This window comes from Solea senegalensis, linkage group LG9 (assembly GCF_019176455.1).
Source record: "Solea senegalensis isolate Sse05_10M linkage group LG9, IFAPA_SoseM_1, whole genome shotgun sequence".
In the NCBI taxonomy this organism is placed as follows: domain Eukaryota; kingdom Metazoa; phylum Chordata; class Actinopteri; order Pleuronectiformes; family Soleidae; genus Solea; species Solea senegalensis.
In genome coordinates this window covers 19,812,088-19,827,941 of record NC_058029.1, presented here as the reverse complement: position 1 = coordinate 19,827,941, position 15,854 = coordinate 19,812,088, and the positions used below count along the sequence as shown (strand labels likewise).

The 15,854-nt window shown below is 43.3% G+C and overlaps 1 protein-coding gene across 2 annotated transcripts; it reads right to left on the bottom strand.

The window, feature by feature from the left end:
- Positions 1-777: 777 nt before the first annotated feature.
- Positions 778-14,995, bottom strand: LOC122775094 (circadian-associated transcriptional repressor-like). Of its 2 annotated transcripts, none has more exons than XM_044034827.1 (6): positions 14,503-14,995; positions 5,263-5,600; positions 5,065-5,140; positions 4,676-4,754; positions 4,146-4,329; positions 778-3,643 (listed from the first exon to the last, which is right to left on the bottom strand). In XM_044034827.1, the coding sequence occupies exons 2-6, from the start codon at positions 5,596-5,598 to the stop codon at positions 3,020-3,022; spliced, it is 1,299 nt and encodes a 432-aa protein (XP_043890762.1). In that variant the 5' UTR covers positions 5,599-5,600; positions 14,503-14,995; the 3' UTR covers positions 778-3,019. The 2 variants fall into 2 exon arrangements, with proteins under 2 accessions (XP_043890762.1, XP_043890761.1); XM_044034826.1 differs by lacking the exon at positions 14,503-14,995 and adding an exon at positions 7,174-7,508.
- Positions 14,996-15,854: the final 859 nt, after the last annotated feature.

The window sequence follows — 15,854 nt, the reverse complement described above, 5'->3', positions numbered from 1 at the left end:
TGCCCCATGTGCCCGCAGCAGTTTTCATGGATGATGGTGATTGTGGCGTGGAGAGAAAATGGTGAACATTTATGCTTTTTTTAAATATATGAGAAAGAAAAATTAAGTACAGATAATAATGTCCCCCTTTTTTGTGTCAACTTCCTATTTTGGTGTTTTGAGGATTTTTTTTTTCATGACTTCATGCAGCGTCCAAATCACTGTTTCACTTATGTCATTTAAAAAGTATTTTGTGTTGTGTAAATTATATTTTTTAAGTGTGGCAATTTCCTGTTCATCATCAAGCATCAGGAATTATTTCCATCCTGTTGTATATATAATATAGTTTCTTTGAATGTAATGTATGGTTCTTTGTTGATGACAGGGGCATGCCTATGGCATCATAAACTTTAGCAGGGGTACATTTACCATGTCTGCTATCGCCACACCTAGATGCAAAGACCGAGCAAGTCGTGTCTGACACACTCACACCTTTTTCTTCTCCCTGTCAAAGACATTAGCTCAGAAAATAAAGGCCCAACCCACGCAAATATTTATAAAAACTAGATTAATGTTTGGGTTGTGTAGGAGCAGCTGGTTAGAGGATCAGTCCGTCAGATTAACTAAGCTGCAGTCTCGCACTTTGTCACCCCTCCTTCTCACTACCCTCTCCTTCCTCACACACACACACACACTCACTTGAAATGCAGTCTGTAAATCTGCATCCCATTGAGTCACACATCTGTTTAGTGGGAGCTGCTTTTCAAAACAAGTCTCACTCACAAAATTAGCACGCCGTTCAGCTTTCAAAAAACATTTCATTTATTTATTAAAAGACCTTTTCCTTTAGTATCATTATTGAAAAGTAGTCAGAAGAATAACACAGAGTTAAGATGGAGGGGGTGGGGGGCGAGAGGAACGGGAGTTTAGTTTTTTAGAAAGAAATCATACTAACGGGATTCAGGAAGATGAAGGACAAGAGGGTAAGAGCAGAGTGGGGGAGGGGAGACAAGGGGGGCAACTACAGTCAGCTTTTGTAGTGTAAGAAGAAGGCAGCGAAAAACGAACAATGACGTATTATTTCTGACCAGTCAGCAGAAGAAAACATACAATAAACAATGAAAAATAAGTGCAATTGGTTTGTCTGTCGTACAACAAACGTATAAAATTAGGTGGAAGACGCCCCCTCAGTCTGAGATCAGTGAGTCAGTGTCTGATGCGACGTACTGTCGTTTTCTTTTGAAGACAGAACGAAGCAAAGGAGTCGGACAGGACAGACAGACAGGCAGACAGACTGACTGACTGACTGCTGAACCTGTGGCGGACGGTTTACACACTCCAGAAACATGGAGGCTGCCAGTTGCTGTGTGTTCACATGTGGTGCTTTTTTATGAAGGAGGTCTGACACATCGATATCTCGCATCTCCTTCTGTGGGTTTGTTAATAGCATATGAACCACTCATATAATTTAAAAATACTTTAGTTAAATATTTTCTATTCATTTTCATCCATCTACAAGATTGTTGTGAGCAGATTTCCACACCGAAAGAGAGAGAGAGAGAGCCTCCAATCAAACATCTAAATCACAAGTGGTATTATCAAATAGCAGCAGTAGAGGGTTACATTTATTAGATACTGTTTTTCAAGTTTTTTAAGAGAACCAACTTTAAGTGCCGGTCAGTCTGATCCTCTATTGATCTGAAGCAAAAGAAAAATCCCCAAAGGAAGGTGCACCACAGCACGATGACCGGTGGCCACTGCTGTATGTGTGTGAAAGCTGGTGATGTAGGCAGTTTAGATTTACTGTACATGCCAGAGCTGGACACTGGTTATTAATCAGTACATAGTTGATGATACTGTGGAGTGGGTGATGCCGTGTGTGTGTGTGAAAATGACTACGTATAGGCTTCATGATTGTATGTGTGAAATACAAGCAAACAATCAAAACACAGTACGAGTTCACTCAAAGCACCAGATGCTTCGGTCTGAACACATCCTATTTGGTAAAAAAGGCACAGTAGTCCCAATAGTACGTAATTATCTCACTTCCTTCAGTTGTTCTTTTTCATCAGATGGCAATAAACACCACAAACTGTCAACAGCATCTTTACCAGTCACCTTGAGAAAGAAAAAAAAAATCATAGCCCAGACTGTGCAAGTGCACAGGAGGCTACACGAAGCTGCCCAATAAATAAATACAAACAAAGAATAAATAAAAAACAGTGTCAGATCAACACATGAATAAATTAAGTGTGGGATTAAAGAGTCATGTGTCTTAAGTGGTCCTCAGGCTTTCTTGGATTTTCCTGACCCTGATTATTGGTCAGTTTGCAGCCAGAGAGTGGGCAGAAACGTCCGACCCACAGCACGACAACACAAAGTATGTGACCTCTGGTCGCCGTGATGTCACTCCTTTTTGATGCCATGCCACTGATCTGCCAGCCAAGTGCCCGGGACAGTTCTTGGATTACATTCTTGGGTTGATGACATCGTTTTTTTCCACTGTCTCCTATGACTCCACATGTCCAGTACAAATGCGGCATTCTTTTCATTGCATTTCACATCACAAGTTAGAAGATTTTCCAATGTCATCGTTTCGCCTCAGTTCAGGCTACAGTAAAACTGGACTGGATTCAGCTCACCCTGTGTTATCCACTCTGGACTGAATCCTAAACTTGATTTAACTCATCATGCTGATCCTTGACATCAGCTCTATTTCTGATTGAGGATGATCCTCCACACTGCCATTTCTTGATTATTCTTTTCATGCTGAAGAGGAACTAGCTTTTGCTCATGGAAATTCTCTTATTGGTCATTGCCACCTTTGAGCCCACGTTTGTACTTTTACAGATTAGTGATTATCAACTAGATTTGATGAATGGAAATCCATTATGTCGTCTTGTTTGTAATCTAAAGCATCTACATTTGTTTTCTCTGCTTGTTTCTCCAATGTCAGTGTCTTCCCTTCTTCCTCTCACAGCAGCGTTTAGCTCGGTGGTGTATCAAAGCCAGGCTGCCGGCTCTTCGCTCCTTCGATGCATCAGGTCTCTAAAGGGGCGGGGCAAACCCTGGGCAAAGGCTTCGGCGTGACAGGAGGAGACGGGCTTTGACCCTCACGGACCACGACGGTCTTGCTCTCACTCTGTTGTCCAGCAACAGGCTGGCTTTGGCACCGGATGGATTTCTTCAGATTTGTGGGATGCTTGGCGGGTGTTGTTGACGAGACCGCGCTGTCTTGCGTAGCGGGGCTGCCCCTCCTGCTCGGTGGGGGGACGGGAGCGACAGGCTGGTTGTCAGCGTTACCTGCCGCCGGCAACCCCTCGAGTGAAGGGCAGGCTTTTCGTGGGGACAGGATGGGCGCAACGTGAACCCACGTCAGGCTGGGCTCAGAGCTTTGACCTGCTCTGTAGTTTGTTAGCTTGCCTGGTTCTTCACTGTCACTGTCTTTTCCTTTTGTGTCCTCAGTCTGCTGGCTGTTACCGGCAACATCTGGAAGATTGTGATCCGCATCACATGCCAGTGATGGAGGGGAAGGAGGAGGAGCATCAACCTTCTCATCTGGATCTTTCTTCACTCTCTTTACTTCTGCTCTGATACCAGGACACCTGGGAACCCCCGGGGAGGGCGAGGGAGTGTCTGTACCTGTCCAGCTGAGCCTACGCTTCTGCAGAATGACAAAAAGACGCAATTGTACATTAATTTAGGAGTTGTGGTAGTGGGTGATTCTGTGTGCAAGAGGTTATGTCGCGCATCATGACATAAGCACTCACAATTTAGTTTAAGGTTAATCCTTGATAATGGTGTTTGGCTCACAACATACAGTGCTGGTGATTTATTTTGAACTGCCACAAGGGGGAGCTGGCATCTTTCCAGTTATTTCAGGACCTCGATCATTTTTTTATATTCACAAATATCCTACACATTGCATTAAATATTATTATCATAAGATGTTTGTTATACTAAGTAACCTTACAATATTTTGCAAACACAAGTTATGTTTCTGTATCATTAGATCATCTATTTCCTCTATATGAGCTTTCAGAAAATTTGCACAATGAAGGAAAATAAATGAAAGTAATAAAACTCACACATTTAAAATGATCACAATAAATTGCAATTACTTGCGTCAGGATAAACTCGCCCCATGCTCGGCTGTGTATCCTCACCTTGACAGGAATATGTAGCTGGTCCCGGTGCTTGTGTGGCGGGGTGGAGCTGGACGTGTCTCGGGGGAAGTGGGCGGGGGACGCGGCAACGCTGGAGGCTGCGGAGCCGGGCTGAGTGGTGATCTGAGGAAACCACAGCTTCAGCATCATCTCCACCTGCAGCAGAGTGTTCAGGTACTTTTCCCTAGAAAAAACAAGGCCACGTATGAATGTAACGTAAAGAACAGTTTGGGATGTAGTTGTGCGCTGCTCAGTGAGAACATCTGGATGTTCATGTTTCTTCTGTATATAGATCAAGATAAAGTGTGGTGTTTCTTTGCCGTACCAGTGAATGCTGTAACTCTAACTTGCGTAGAGACTGCTCAATAAAACATGAAACAGGAGATGAGCCTTGAAAGAGAAGACTAGCACACTGGTCCTTCTGGCTATAATAATATAAAACCAAACTAAAATGCTGTGGCTAATTACACAGAGGCAGGAGAGTGGGTGCACTGAGAGTGGATGGTGGGATGATGTGGAGGATATCTCACCCATTGCTGGGTCTCTGTAAAACCCCCACAATCCTCTGGATTCGATCCATGGCAACGCTCTGCTGGAAACTGCTCAAACCTGTCAATCAAAAACATGTTCCTCCAGTCAGCCGCTTATTTACACATGCACGTGCAGACGTTTCCCACGTAGCACATTCACTGTGAGACATCAGTACACTCTCGTGAGCTGATGAGTCAGCCACAAGCCTGTTCCTACACACACACACACACACTGCACGTTGGACTACATCAATAGGCTGCGTCAATACACAGAACAGAACACTCTGCTGCAGAGGATGGGGGCCACGCAGACCACATGTTCAGCAGCTACGCCTCAGACTGCACACATGCTTGTCTGGGGGCAGTGACGTGTAGGTGAAGATGCTTACCTCGGTCAAATCGACCCTTCTTCAGTCCATTCAGCAGCTCCAGCAGAGGCCTGACAAAACCCTGTAGCTCAGCACACTGACACAGGAAGACAGAGAAAAGACAGAATACTACTTTGAGTTTGGCTTAGGACATTCTGTCTGAATTACTCTGCACACACACACTGCTCTGTCATCTTTCTTCTCAGACCAGTCCCTCACCTTTTGAGCAAATAGCACATCTCCCTCTGATTTCGGGATCTGGACTGCGGGATCCGTTTTGTCCAAGCTGATGTTGGCCGCTTTGCCGGCACTCTCCAGCCTGTATGACTCCTCCTCTTCCTCTTTATCTGTGAAGCCGTCACACGTCCACTGGGACCCGGGACTTTCAGATCCCCCGTCTCTGTTGGCAGCGGCCCCACCCGAGGCGGACGAGCTGTCCGTCAGGAAGACGTCGGTGTCTTCCTCCACCTGCTCCGAGTCACTGAGCAGGAGGCTGTCGCCGGAGCTCAGGGAATCGAAGGAGGGCTGAGAGGAAGTGCTGCCCTGGGACTGCATTGCTGTTGGGGTGGCACGAGGAAGCAGAGGTTATTATGGAGGAAACCAACAGAAACTGCTTGACTGAAAACTCAAAAACAAGCATGGTGATGTGGAGACAGATAAGTGACACAAAACCACCGCTTCCTATTTAGCAAAAACATGTGACACACATCTCACTTCCAAAAATAATAACCCCAAACACTCAAAATGGTGGGTATACAAATGCCCTGGTGCAGAGTGGGACTGGAGCTCAGCAGTACTCACACAATGGTAGTGCATGTCTGGCTCCCATTGAGGAGATTGGAGGGGAGAGTAAAATGTGAGGGGGATGGGAGATTGTAGAGTAGTGGAATCAGAATAGTCTCTCTCTCTCTCTCTGTGTAGCCCCTCCTCTGTCTCAGGCTCACTCTCCATCCCCCCTTTGGATTCACACACACAAACCTCTCTCTTTCCTCTCCGGCTGTGTTTCTGTATGCCTCTCATCATCTCTTCTCGCTCCACACTCCCTTCAGCTCATCCTGTTCTCTTTTTTTAACACACACACACACACACACCAGCCTGCATGCTGCTCCTCTTGCTTTCCTCGTCCACAGACCAGCCCTCCTCCTCTCTCCTTCCTCCTAATCATCATCCTTCTCCTTGTTTTCCTCTCTTAACTCAAATTCTACATTCTGTATCTCTGTATCCATGTGCCCTCCTTTCACCCCTGTATCTCTTTCTTTCTTTATGTCGCTCTCTGTAATCTCTAGGTGCCTGCTGCTCTCTGATCCCACCAACACATTAGAGGAGGTCACTGCCACATATTGCCACACATTTTCTCAATAAATATAGAATAAAGAGATAAAGAGGAGTGTGTTTTCTTACAGTGCACCCACACATGCAGAAAAAGAACATTGTTGTTATTCCACCAACAAACTGCTCCACCAATGCACTTTATCTGTGACTGATGGCTGACTTCCCTTCACACTGACTGTTTCCTCTTTAAACAAAATGTTACGTGCGTTTGCGTCAGACAATTGAGTGGAAGAAGACAATAATTACATGTAATCATTAAGCTTATTTTTAAACCCCAACGCCCTTTCTGGGTTGTTTCCGTGGCCTGCGGTGACTGCTGGGATGGAGGATGGAGGTGTGCTGGTGCATGTGGACACAGTGTGCACAGGTCGGCGTGGACCATGAGGCTGCGTCTCAGGTGTTGGCTGCCTGTCTGTGTCTGCTCTGCGCATTACGACGCTCACACCAACAAAATGTTCTGTGCACACAGAGGCGAGCTGAGAACACTCCACATATCACGACTCAACGTGGATTTAACAATGTGTTAAACACAAGCTGGAATATGATTCATTGTTGTTTTCTTCTGCCAATATCAAAGTCCCGACAGTCACACTTATTTTGTGTTATTACTACATTAATGCAGCCTATTTGGTTCATTTATAAATAAAAGTAGCTTTTGGATTTTTAAATAAAATGCACGGACATCACGGGATGACTGTGGACAGGACATTCCTATATGGTCAACTGCGAACTTCGGGATTCCACACACACACACACACACACACACACAAATATTATATATTATATATTATTACTCACCGTCAATAATGTTATATTTAGCAGCAGCTGCCAGAAACAGGCGTTAACGGCTCTGTCCCGCACGTACGCCGGTCAGTGTTGCCTCCCTGTCTCCCTCTGTGTCCCTCTGTCCTCTCCTCACTCTGCCGCTCATCGGTGTGACTGCGCTCACTCTTTCTCTCCACACTTTACGAGCGTCAACATGTGCACGGATCCACGTGCCCACGTTTTGCGCACATCCCATTGGCTCCCGGCCTGTCGGGGGGCGCACGTTATTGGCTGACACGTCCAGCCAGTGATCGCTTTACTCGGTGCTCACGGGCCGGCGGTCCGGGCACTCACTGTCCCGCCCACTAATGCACGAGATCTGTGTGTGTGGAGCGGCGGCGCTACTATCGCGACGCGAGCGGCAGTAAACACACGCGCAGCGTCGTCGGCACGAGAGCTGGGTGATATTTCTGTGCATCCGTTGCATTCAGTAGTATGTATGAATGACCCCGCCCACTCACACTGACAGCACGCGCACGCCGTGAACGCGCTACATAATATATGGAACCTTATGCAACTGAGTGCGTGTGTGCGTGTGCTGCCATCACACTCACTCAGACTGGCTTTGATTAAACTCACATCTGACGAGCAGTAATATGAAACACCTTTACTGCCACTGATAGAGCCATAAATTCGCTATATATTTAAAAATACCTTTACAGACTTCCGTGTTCAACTTACATGCTACCATGTGTTGTGTTTTGTTACTAAAAAAGATATGTAATTAAATGTTGCACTTTCATTTAAAAAAATAAACACTTTGTTAAACAAATGACTAGAATGTTTCTTGTGTCTCTTTTGCCATAGCAGCTCCATTAATGTCACACAAGATAGCATTAAATACACTTAAATCACACAGAAAAAAACCCACACACAACAACTAGGTCTACAGCAAAGCCACAAAAACCCAGTCACATGTTTTTGACCTTGATTTAAGTTTCTCATATGGACTGCGTGCTTCAGTGTGATTCTATTAAACAGTAATATCTTGGATCTATGGATCATAATCAGAATTTAAAAACATGATTGGGATCATTGTTTGCAAACAAATTTAATGTGATCTTCCCAGGACAACAGGTGATCAACTATTACTCCCAGGTATTTATAGGAAGATACCTACTTGGTGATGTAGCCTGTCTCATATATCACAAAAGGAGAAAGCTTCAGAGGAGGAGATATTAATGATGATAAATGATGTTATTTCTTAACTATTTTGTTTTTATTTTAAAGTCAAAGTCATTACAAAAAGGTGCCAGTACATTTCCATGACCTCACCTCCCCCCCCTCCTCATTTCTTCAGCTCTTCTGAAGAATGTTAGTCATCGACAGAGATGCAAATATCCCTAAGATGTGACATTTCTAATAACGCTGTCAGGCACAGCAATATCACAGCAATTTCCACCTGGGATCTATTTGGTATCATAACTGCTCTTCTTAATGTCTTATTGCCATTTTGGAATGTTCTGTATTTTCCTCAATTGTCTTGTAAGTAACAAAATCTGAGTTTAGAAAAAAAACCTGTTTGTCAAGCTTTGTCACAAGCATCTCCAAAGATCTAGTTCTCTTGAAAAAACACAGCCACGTTTGTTCCATGTTGCACAACTGAAAAAAGATAAAAAGAATATTTACATACAGTTTACATTTAATAATTTGGACACTAACACACTTTCTCAATAAATATAGATTAAAAACATATACTGAATGTACAAACACATACACTTGTTGGTCACTGTGGCTGTGTTGTTGCACACATATATATCAATTTATCAAAGGAGATAGAGACTTGTCCATAATGTGACATGTAAGTTTCCACATCCCTGATTTATGACCACGTAGAAAGCAACCCCCTCCCCCTGCCTTTAAGTTACTACAGAGTGAACTCAATGACCCCCGTTTGAAACATGCAGTGTAGTTTACCAACATATAGACCACACACAAACACACATCGCCATCATCATCATCATCATCATCTGTCCCATACTCATCATCAGATATTGGTATTTTCTCTCCTCAAAAGACTTTAATTGCAGGTCAGTTGTTATGTTTACTTTACTGGGATTTGTGGCTGTGAAACACCAAGTTGAAGCATGAGGAGTGGGGGAAGCCTCTAAAGCTCTTTGCATGCTGCAGTCACAGGGGAAGGGGCTGCCCATCCCCCTCTATACATACAACATACACATGAACTCACTGAACCTTCTTCTCAACACGCAGGGTGCACGCAAACAGGTTTGCACGGCTATTCTTTGTAGGACACTGCATTGACTTCCATTCATTTGGACAGCCTAACCAAAACTATATCATTCATATCTGACCTCCTACCTTCACCTGTAACTCACAAACGAGATTCTGCCTCATAATAACCAAATACTGGGAATACTGGTCCTGACAAGGTCAATGTTTATTGCAGAAAATGTAAAAAAAAAAAAAAACACATACACATACACATACACAATACTTATCTTAGAGCATTGTAACAACACACCACAGTAACCTCAACATCAGGTGAGCGAACTATACCATCTTATTGTCCAAACAGAATAAAGGTTAACCTTTGGTAATGGTAAACCAATGCTCCTGCTTGTGTGTATACCTAAAAGGGACCAGGTCAACAGAAAAAAAAGCTTTCCAACCCTAACAGCATTCCTTTGTAGCACATGAACCCAGTGAACCTCCTCTGAGTTCACCAGCACTGACGACCACCCCCCCCCCATCAACTCCATCTCCCATTCGCCGAAGTCCCATCCCCCACCTGGTTTCAGTGTGTGTTTTTCCCCTCCTCTCATCACTATCCCTAGTATTGACAAGCTTGAGAATTCAATAGGAATGACCATGTTAAGCTTAAGCCTGTAGGTGGTGTGGTTGTTGTTGAAGTGGATCAAAGTTCAAGGTGTCAAATTAGTCTCCAATGTGACCGTTTACACCTTTTCTCTGTTGTTGTTGGGTTTTTTTTATAAATCAGAAACTGAGTTATACATTTCTGGAAGATAATCAGTTTTGTTGACCATGGAATTACAACCCAGAGTAAATTATTGTGGCAGCTACACTGCTGGTGCTCGTGTCCTCATATGACAGGGTGTCCTTATGTGAGGGTGAGTCTGAGAAAGCTCGCTGGCAGTTTATACAGACACAATGAACATCATAATTGTACCACATTCCTGCACTGAGTTTCTGTAAGGTGAAATATGCTTGAGCAGTTGTGGCAAGAGCCAGACACCATAACAGAAAACTGATCTGCCAGAGGGAAGAGAGAGGCCTAAAGAGAGACTAAACTGTCTCCACTCTCTTTACAGAGGCTGAGCAAAATATCAGGTTTCACCTGGAAACCAGGACAGCTGGGAAACAATCACACACCGCTGCTGTGTTCACTTTGCACATGCACCTGTCTGCCAACCAGCCAGCCTGTCTATCTGTCTGTCCTCAGCCTCCTGAATTTAAGTCATTAAAGGTGTTTCAAAGGTGTTTAGGAGCCCACATCAAGCTAAACCGAACCCCCATAGAACAGCCCATACATTGCTATTCATGCATTAATAGTTTGGACAGAATGTGTTTTATACACATATTTGTTAACATATTTGGAAAGCAGCAGATAATTGTGTGATTCGGAATCACCTAACCCTAACCCTAACCCTTGAAACAATGTCTGGAAAAAGTCCAGACTTCAGTGCAGCTCTGACAACTGCTTCAAGCAAAGTTAACACGACACGACTTTCAGAGTCAGAGGGTTTATGTCCGTCCCACACTCCACAACATGCTGTCATGTGAGCAGAAGCTTTATGTCGTTGCTGTGAGTTTACACGACATGAGGGATCGGCTAGAAGGCTCACACACGACATGATGCCAACTGATATGTCTCATCACAAAAAACGACGAGAGAGTCACAGGGATTGAGCAGCAAACCCAGACAGGTCGACTGCAGAGCATTTAAAGTAGCAGCGTAAACTGTGATCTCTGTCATGTTTTTTTTAGACGTTTTCCTTCTCTTTTTCCCTCTCCCTCTCCATTGCTAATGTTTTCTTGGTATCTGATTGGCTGAGGTGGTTTTCGACATCGTAGCCGAGAATCACATCATCAACATGGTGTGAATGGGATCAGAGTCTGCGACACATCAGGAAGCCGTTGGAGAGTCACAGGCGGACACAAGGCTTTTAGGGGAGATTAGCTGCAACTTGCAAAACGAGCAGAGAGTCAACAAAGCAGATTATGCAAATTAAATATTTTAATGTGACTCAATGTGAATCAGGCTACATACTTCTTCTTTTTTAACTTAAATACAGCATCGAGACAAGTGTTTGTGGTGTGTATCCGAAATGATCTGCAAACAGCTAGGAATAGGTCTGTTCTGTCTAGTGGAGACTTTGTAAAACTTGTTCATGCTTTCATTACGACTCGTCTAGACTATTGTTATGACCTTTATGCAAGGGTTAGCAAGGCTTCCCTTTACCGCCTTCAGCTTGTCCAGAATGCTGCCGCTCAGCTTTTAACAAGGACTCACAGGCGTGAGCACATCTCCCTAATTATGGGCCTCCCTCAATTAGCTCCCAGTGCGTTACAGAATAGTTTTTAAGATCCTTTTATTTGTGTACAAATGTCTGAAATGTAGACATTTGTACTGCACTTTCAAGAACATTTAGACTCTAAATGCTGTGTCCTACCCATCTGACTTGCTGCAGCCACATGTGCCTCTGCGGTCTCTCAGATCAGCTGATCAGCTGCTCTTAGTTGTGCCTAAATCACAGCTGAAGCTCAGAGGGGATTGGGTTTCGCAGTTGCAGCCCCTAAGTTGTGGAATGGATTGTCATTACACATTAGTCAGGCTCCTTCCCTGTCAAACTTTTAAATCTCTTTTAGAGACTCATCTAGTCTCCTTTGCATATTTGAGACAGTGTGAGACTGCATTTTCTTTGCATGAGATGTCTGTTTCTGTGTTTTATGTTTTAATAATTTTTTTTAATACTACCCTAAAGCACCTTTGGTCAATGCTGTTGGTTTTTAAATGCTGGTTGCTTTATAAATTAATGGGGTTGGATCCAAACTAAAATATCTAAAACAGCATATAATGCATGACCAGTCAGTGTGTGCATGCTTTTTTGTTGGTTCTCTCTTCTGCAGTTGTTTATTTTCAGAAATGACTTCTATGAGAAACTATAAGTGCAATTTCTCATATGGGACTGATCATAAGATCATGAAACAACATTGAGTGTTAACAGCACTTTACGTGTGTTGAGCCAGTCAGGAAGTGACTGCTGGTAACATAGAAACAGAGGTCTCTGTTTCTGTCCAGCTAGACTCAAATGCAACTTCACAGTTTTTGGCCTCAAAAACAAGGGTAATGTGGACCGCAGCTGTATCTGGAGCAGAATTTATGTGAAACGAGACTGAAGTAGTCAGGATGTAGCCCTATGCTTCAGGTACTCACTCAGCAGTTTTCAGGGGCCCCAACATGGCAGTCAGTCGTCTGCTTTGCCTGTTGCAACGCCACCCTGGTATTGACATATTCATTTCAGTGCTTATAAGCAGCAATGCTTGAGCTCATGAAAAGAAGGGCCTACAATACTAAAGTATTACATTTGGTTTCAAATGCAAAGCACAAAAAACTGCACTTTCATAACAGTCTTTTTTATTTTTAGCAGACCTCATGATGTAACTGACTAGTGCTGATCGAGAGCTTACTGCAATTTTAATATTGCAATTTCATTAGATATGTCTTTTAAGTCAAGCTTCAGTTCCATAATCACTTTACACTTACATGAGATACTATTAAAAATATATAACCGACTCTACACCCATGGCCTGCTTGATTAGGTAAACCTGTTTAACTGCCTGTTAAGTCAAATATCTAATCATCCAGTCACATGGCTGCAGCTCAACGTATACAGACATAATCAAGATCTGTGGAAGCTTAAACCGAGCTTTAGAACGAGGAAGAAAGGTGGTTTAACTATCGTTGTGCCAGACGAGCCGTTCTGGGTATTACATAAACTAGATCTAGTGGAGTATTTATACACAACCATCTCTTCTTTCTTTTTCTTTACAGATAAAGCAATCTCTCCTGCTTTATCCTCCACATGAGGGTCACAGGTGAGCTCGAGCAAATCCCAGCTGACATATGGTGAAAGGTGGGGAACACTCTGGACAGGTCACCAGTCCATCACATGACCAACACAGAGACAAACAGCCATTCACACCTGCAGCTAATTGATTTAGTCTTGTTGACCACTCAACTGCTTTACACTACAGTTTTTTCACTCACACTTTCATACAGCACGTCTATGTGCAGCACATTTTCTATCACTCATCTTTTCATACTTTTCATATGTCAGGAGCAAAGTGGGGTTAAGTGTCTTGTCCAAGGACACACCAGCATGTAGACTAGCAGAGCCGGGAATCTAACCCACAACCTCACTCTACCACTGGGCTACTGTTGCCCATGTTCAATTAACCTGATCTGCATATATTTTTAGACTGTGAGAGAGAGACCCCACACTCATTAACACTAAGGTATGCAGAGGGTCATCTATGGAAGGTATGCAGAGGATCATCCAGGCATAAAACCTGGACGCTGCATCAGTTATTTCCCAAATTGAAGCCTTTGCAGTTTGTCATTGTCGATATTAAATATGATACATCGGATAATACTACACAATGTAATGAGACATTAAATAACAATGATGTATTGTTTCCACGGCAGCTGCAGCATCGGCAGCAGCAGCAGCAGCAGCAGCGGTCCCTCCCTGCTCAGACATGTGTACATCGGTATAAATCTCCACATGCTGGGGAGACGCTGCACTGCGAGATTTGTGAATGAAATCCAAAGACACGGCTCCAGGGGGACGCACAGCCTATGGCGTGTGGGAAACACCATAACCACGCCCCCGAGCTGAACGCCGGCAGACCAATGACAAACCGGCCAGAGTTACTGCTGTTGCATAATTTGGCTGAAGAGCTTCACGTTTGCGCTGCGCTGGAAGATTTTCACACAGAAGCAGAGAGAGAGACAGAGAGAGAGAAGATGGAGACACACAGAGACAACTTTTGTGTCGCTAAAGTGAGAGAATGTTAACGTTACATGTTTACCACAACTGAAGCTATATATATTCAGAGGAAGAAGATTATGTTTACAATAAGGTTACACATGAAACAGTAACCACCCAAGAGCCAATTGATAATTAAAGGGACATTCAAATTTAGGACGTTTATGTTTGTAATAAAAAGAGTAGCGTATTATTCCTGTGAGGGAAACAACTCTTCTAGAATGTTCCATCATGTGCAGTACGTGATGTAACGTGTGCAGTTGTATTTTACTGTTTCCACTTGATCCTGGGCTCCATGATGTGATGTGATGTGATGTGGTGTAATCCAGACCAAAAGGCTTCGGGCTGCAGTGATTTTCACTGATTTTTTTTTTCCCCCTGAAAACACAATTCAGATCATTAAATCATTGATTTAAAATGGAAATGCATCAATCATCCTGGCTTCATCTGGCAGTGATGGAAAAATATTCATGGACTTGTGTGTTGTTTTAATTTGCTCCATCATGATTACATTTATTCACCATGTCACCCACACTTTCTCATCAAATGTATTCCGTTATTTATCATCCACATCCACGTGCTTGTTTCCTTGTGAATTTTATGCTGTGGGGTGGAATTCAGCCCACACCATGTCACGGAGGGAGGGCTCCCCCTTGTGTTCAAAAGGAAATACGTCAAAAGAATTGCGTGAACACAGTGAGCAGTTTGCTTCGCCCCTTTAATAGAGACACGCTGTACATTTTAAACACGCAGACATATTCAGTCTTTGGCTCAGACTACAAACACATATATAAAAATAAATTATTCTCTTTACACAGAATGATGTAAGTTTATGTAACTCTCACAGAGAGTGTAGTCAGTGTGGGTGATATGGAGAACTAGAGATTACAGACCTTTTTATTATTCATTATAAGTATTCAAATTTGGGAAAACCATGGCCAAGTGGAAAGGGAACTTGGCTTGTAACTAGAGGGTTGCCGGTTTCCCACCAGGTCAAAAAAAAAAAAGGGTCACAACCCTCATTGCTCCCCGGGCCTTGCTCAGTGGCCACTGCTCCTAATTCTGGGTAGATTTCTCGTAGAGGATGGGTTAAATGCAGATAAGGAATCTCCCCTGCGGGACTGATGAAAGAGTAATTTATAATTATTTATTTATGCTACAGTGAGCACCAAAGTTTGAATCCTACAGTACAATCATAAAGCTGATCCTTTATATTCCTGTGGCATGATCCAGGTTTCTGATTGTGTGTGTGCTGCCGTGCCTTTTTAAAAAAATGTTTTTATATTTTTTTTTTATCATCTCTAACCCTTTTATCATCTCTTCTTCCAACAGAAGAATTGTCAGAAATCTGGACGAGGTGTTTACATGCCACATTATCCAGGACAAATAAAATCTCCTAAATGTTGAGCCTTGAAAACTAAAGATTTATAGACAAAGCAATTAACGGATTAGGCATTTTACGATTTATGGTATCGTTCATGTAGTAGTGTCACATGAAATATATTACTGTATTACTGTCACACAATGTACTATAAGTATCATCTACAACCATGGTTCCCAACCTGGGGTCCAAGCCCCCTTAGTGGGGTGCAAGAGATCACTTGGGGGGGCGCAGAGCTTTGA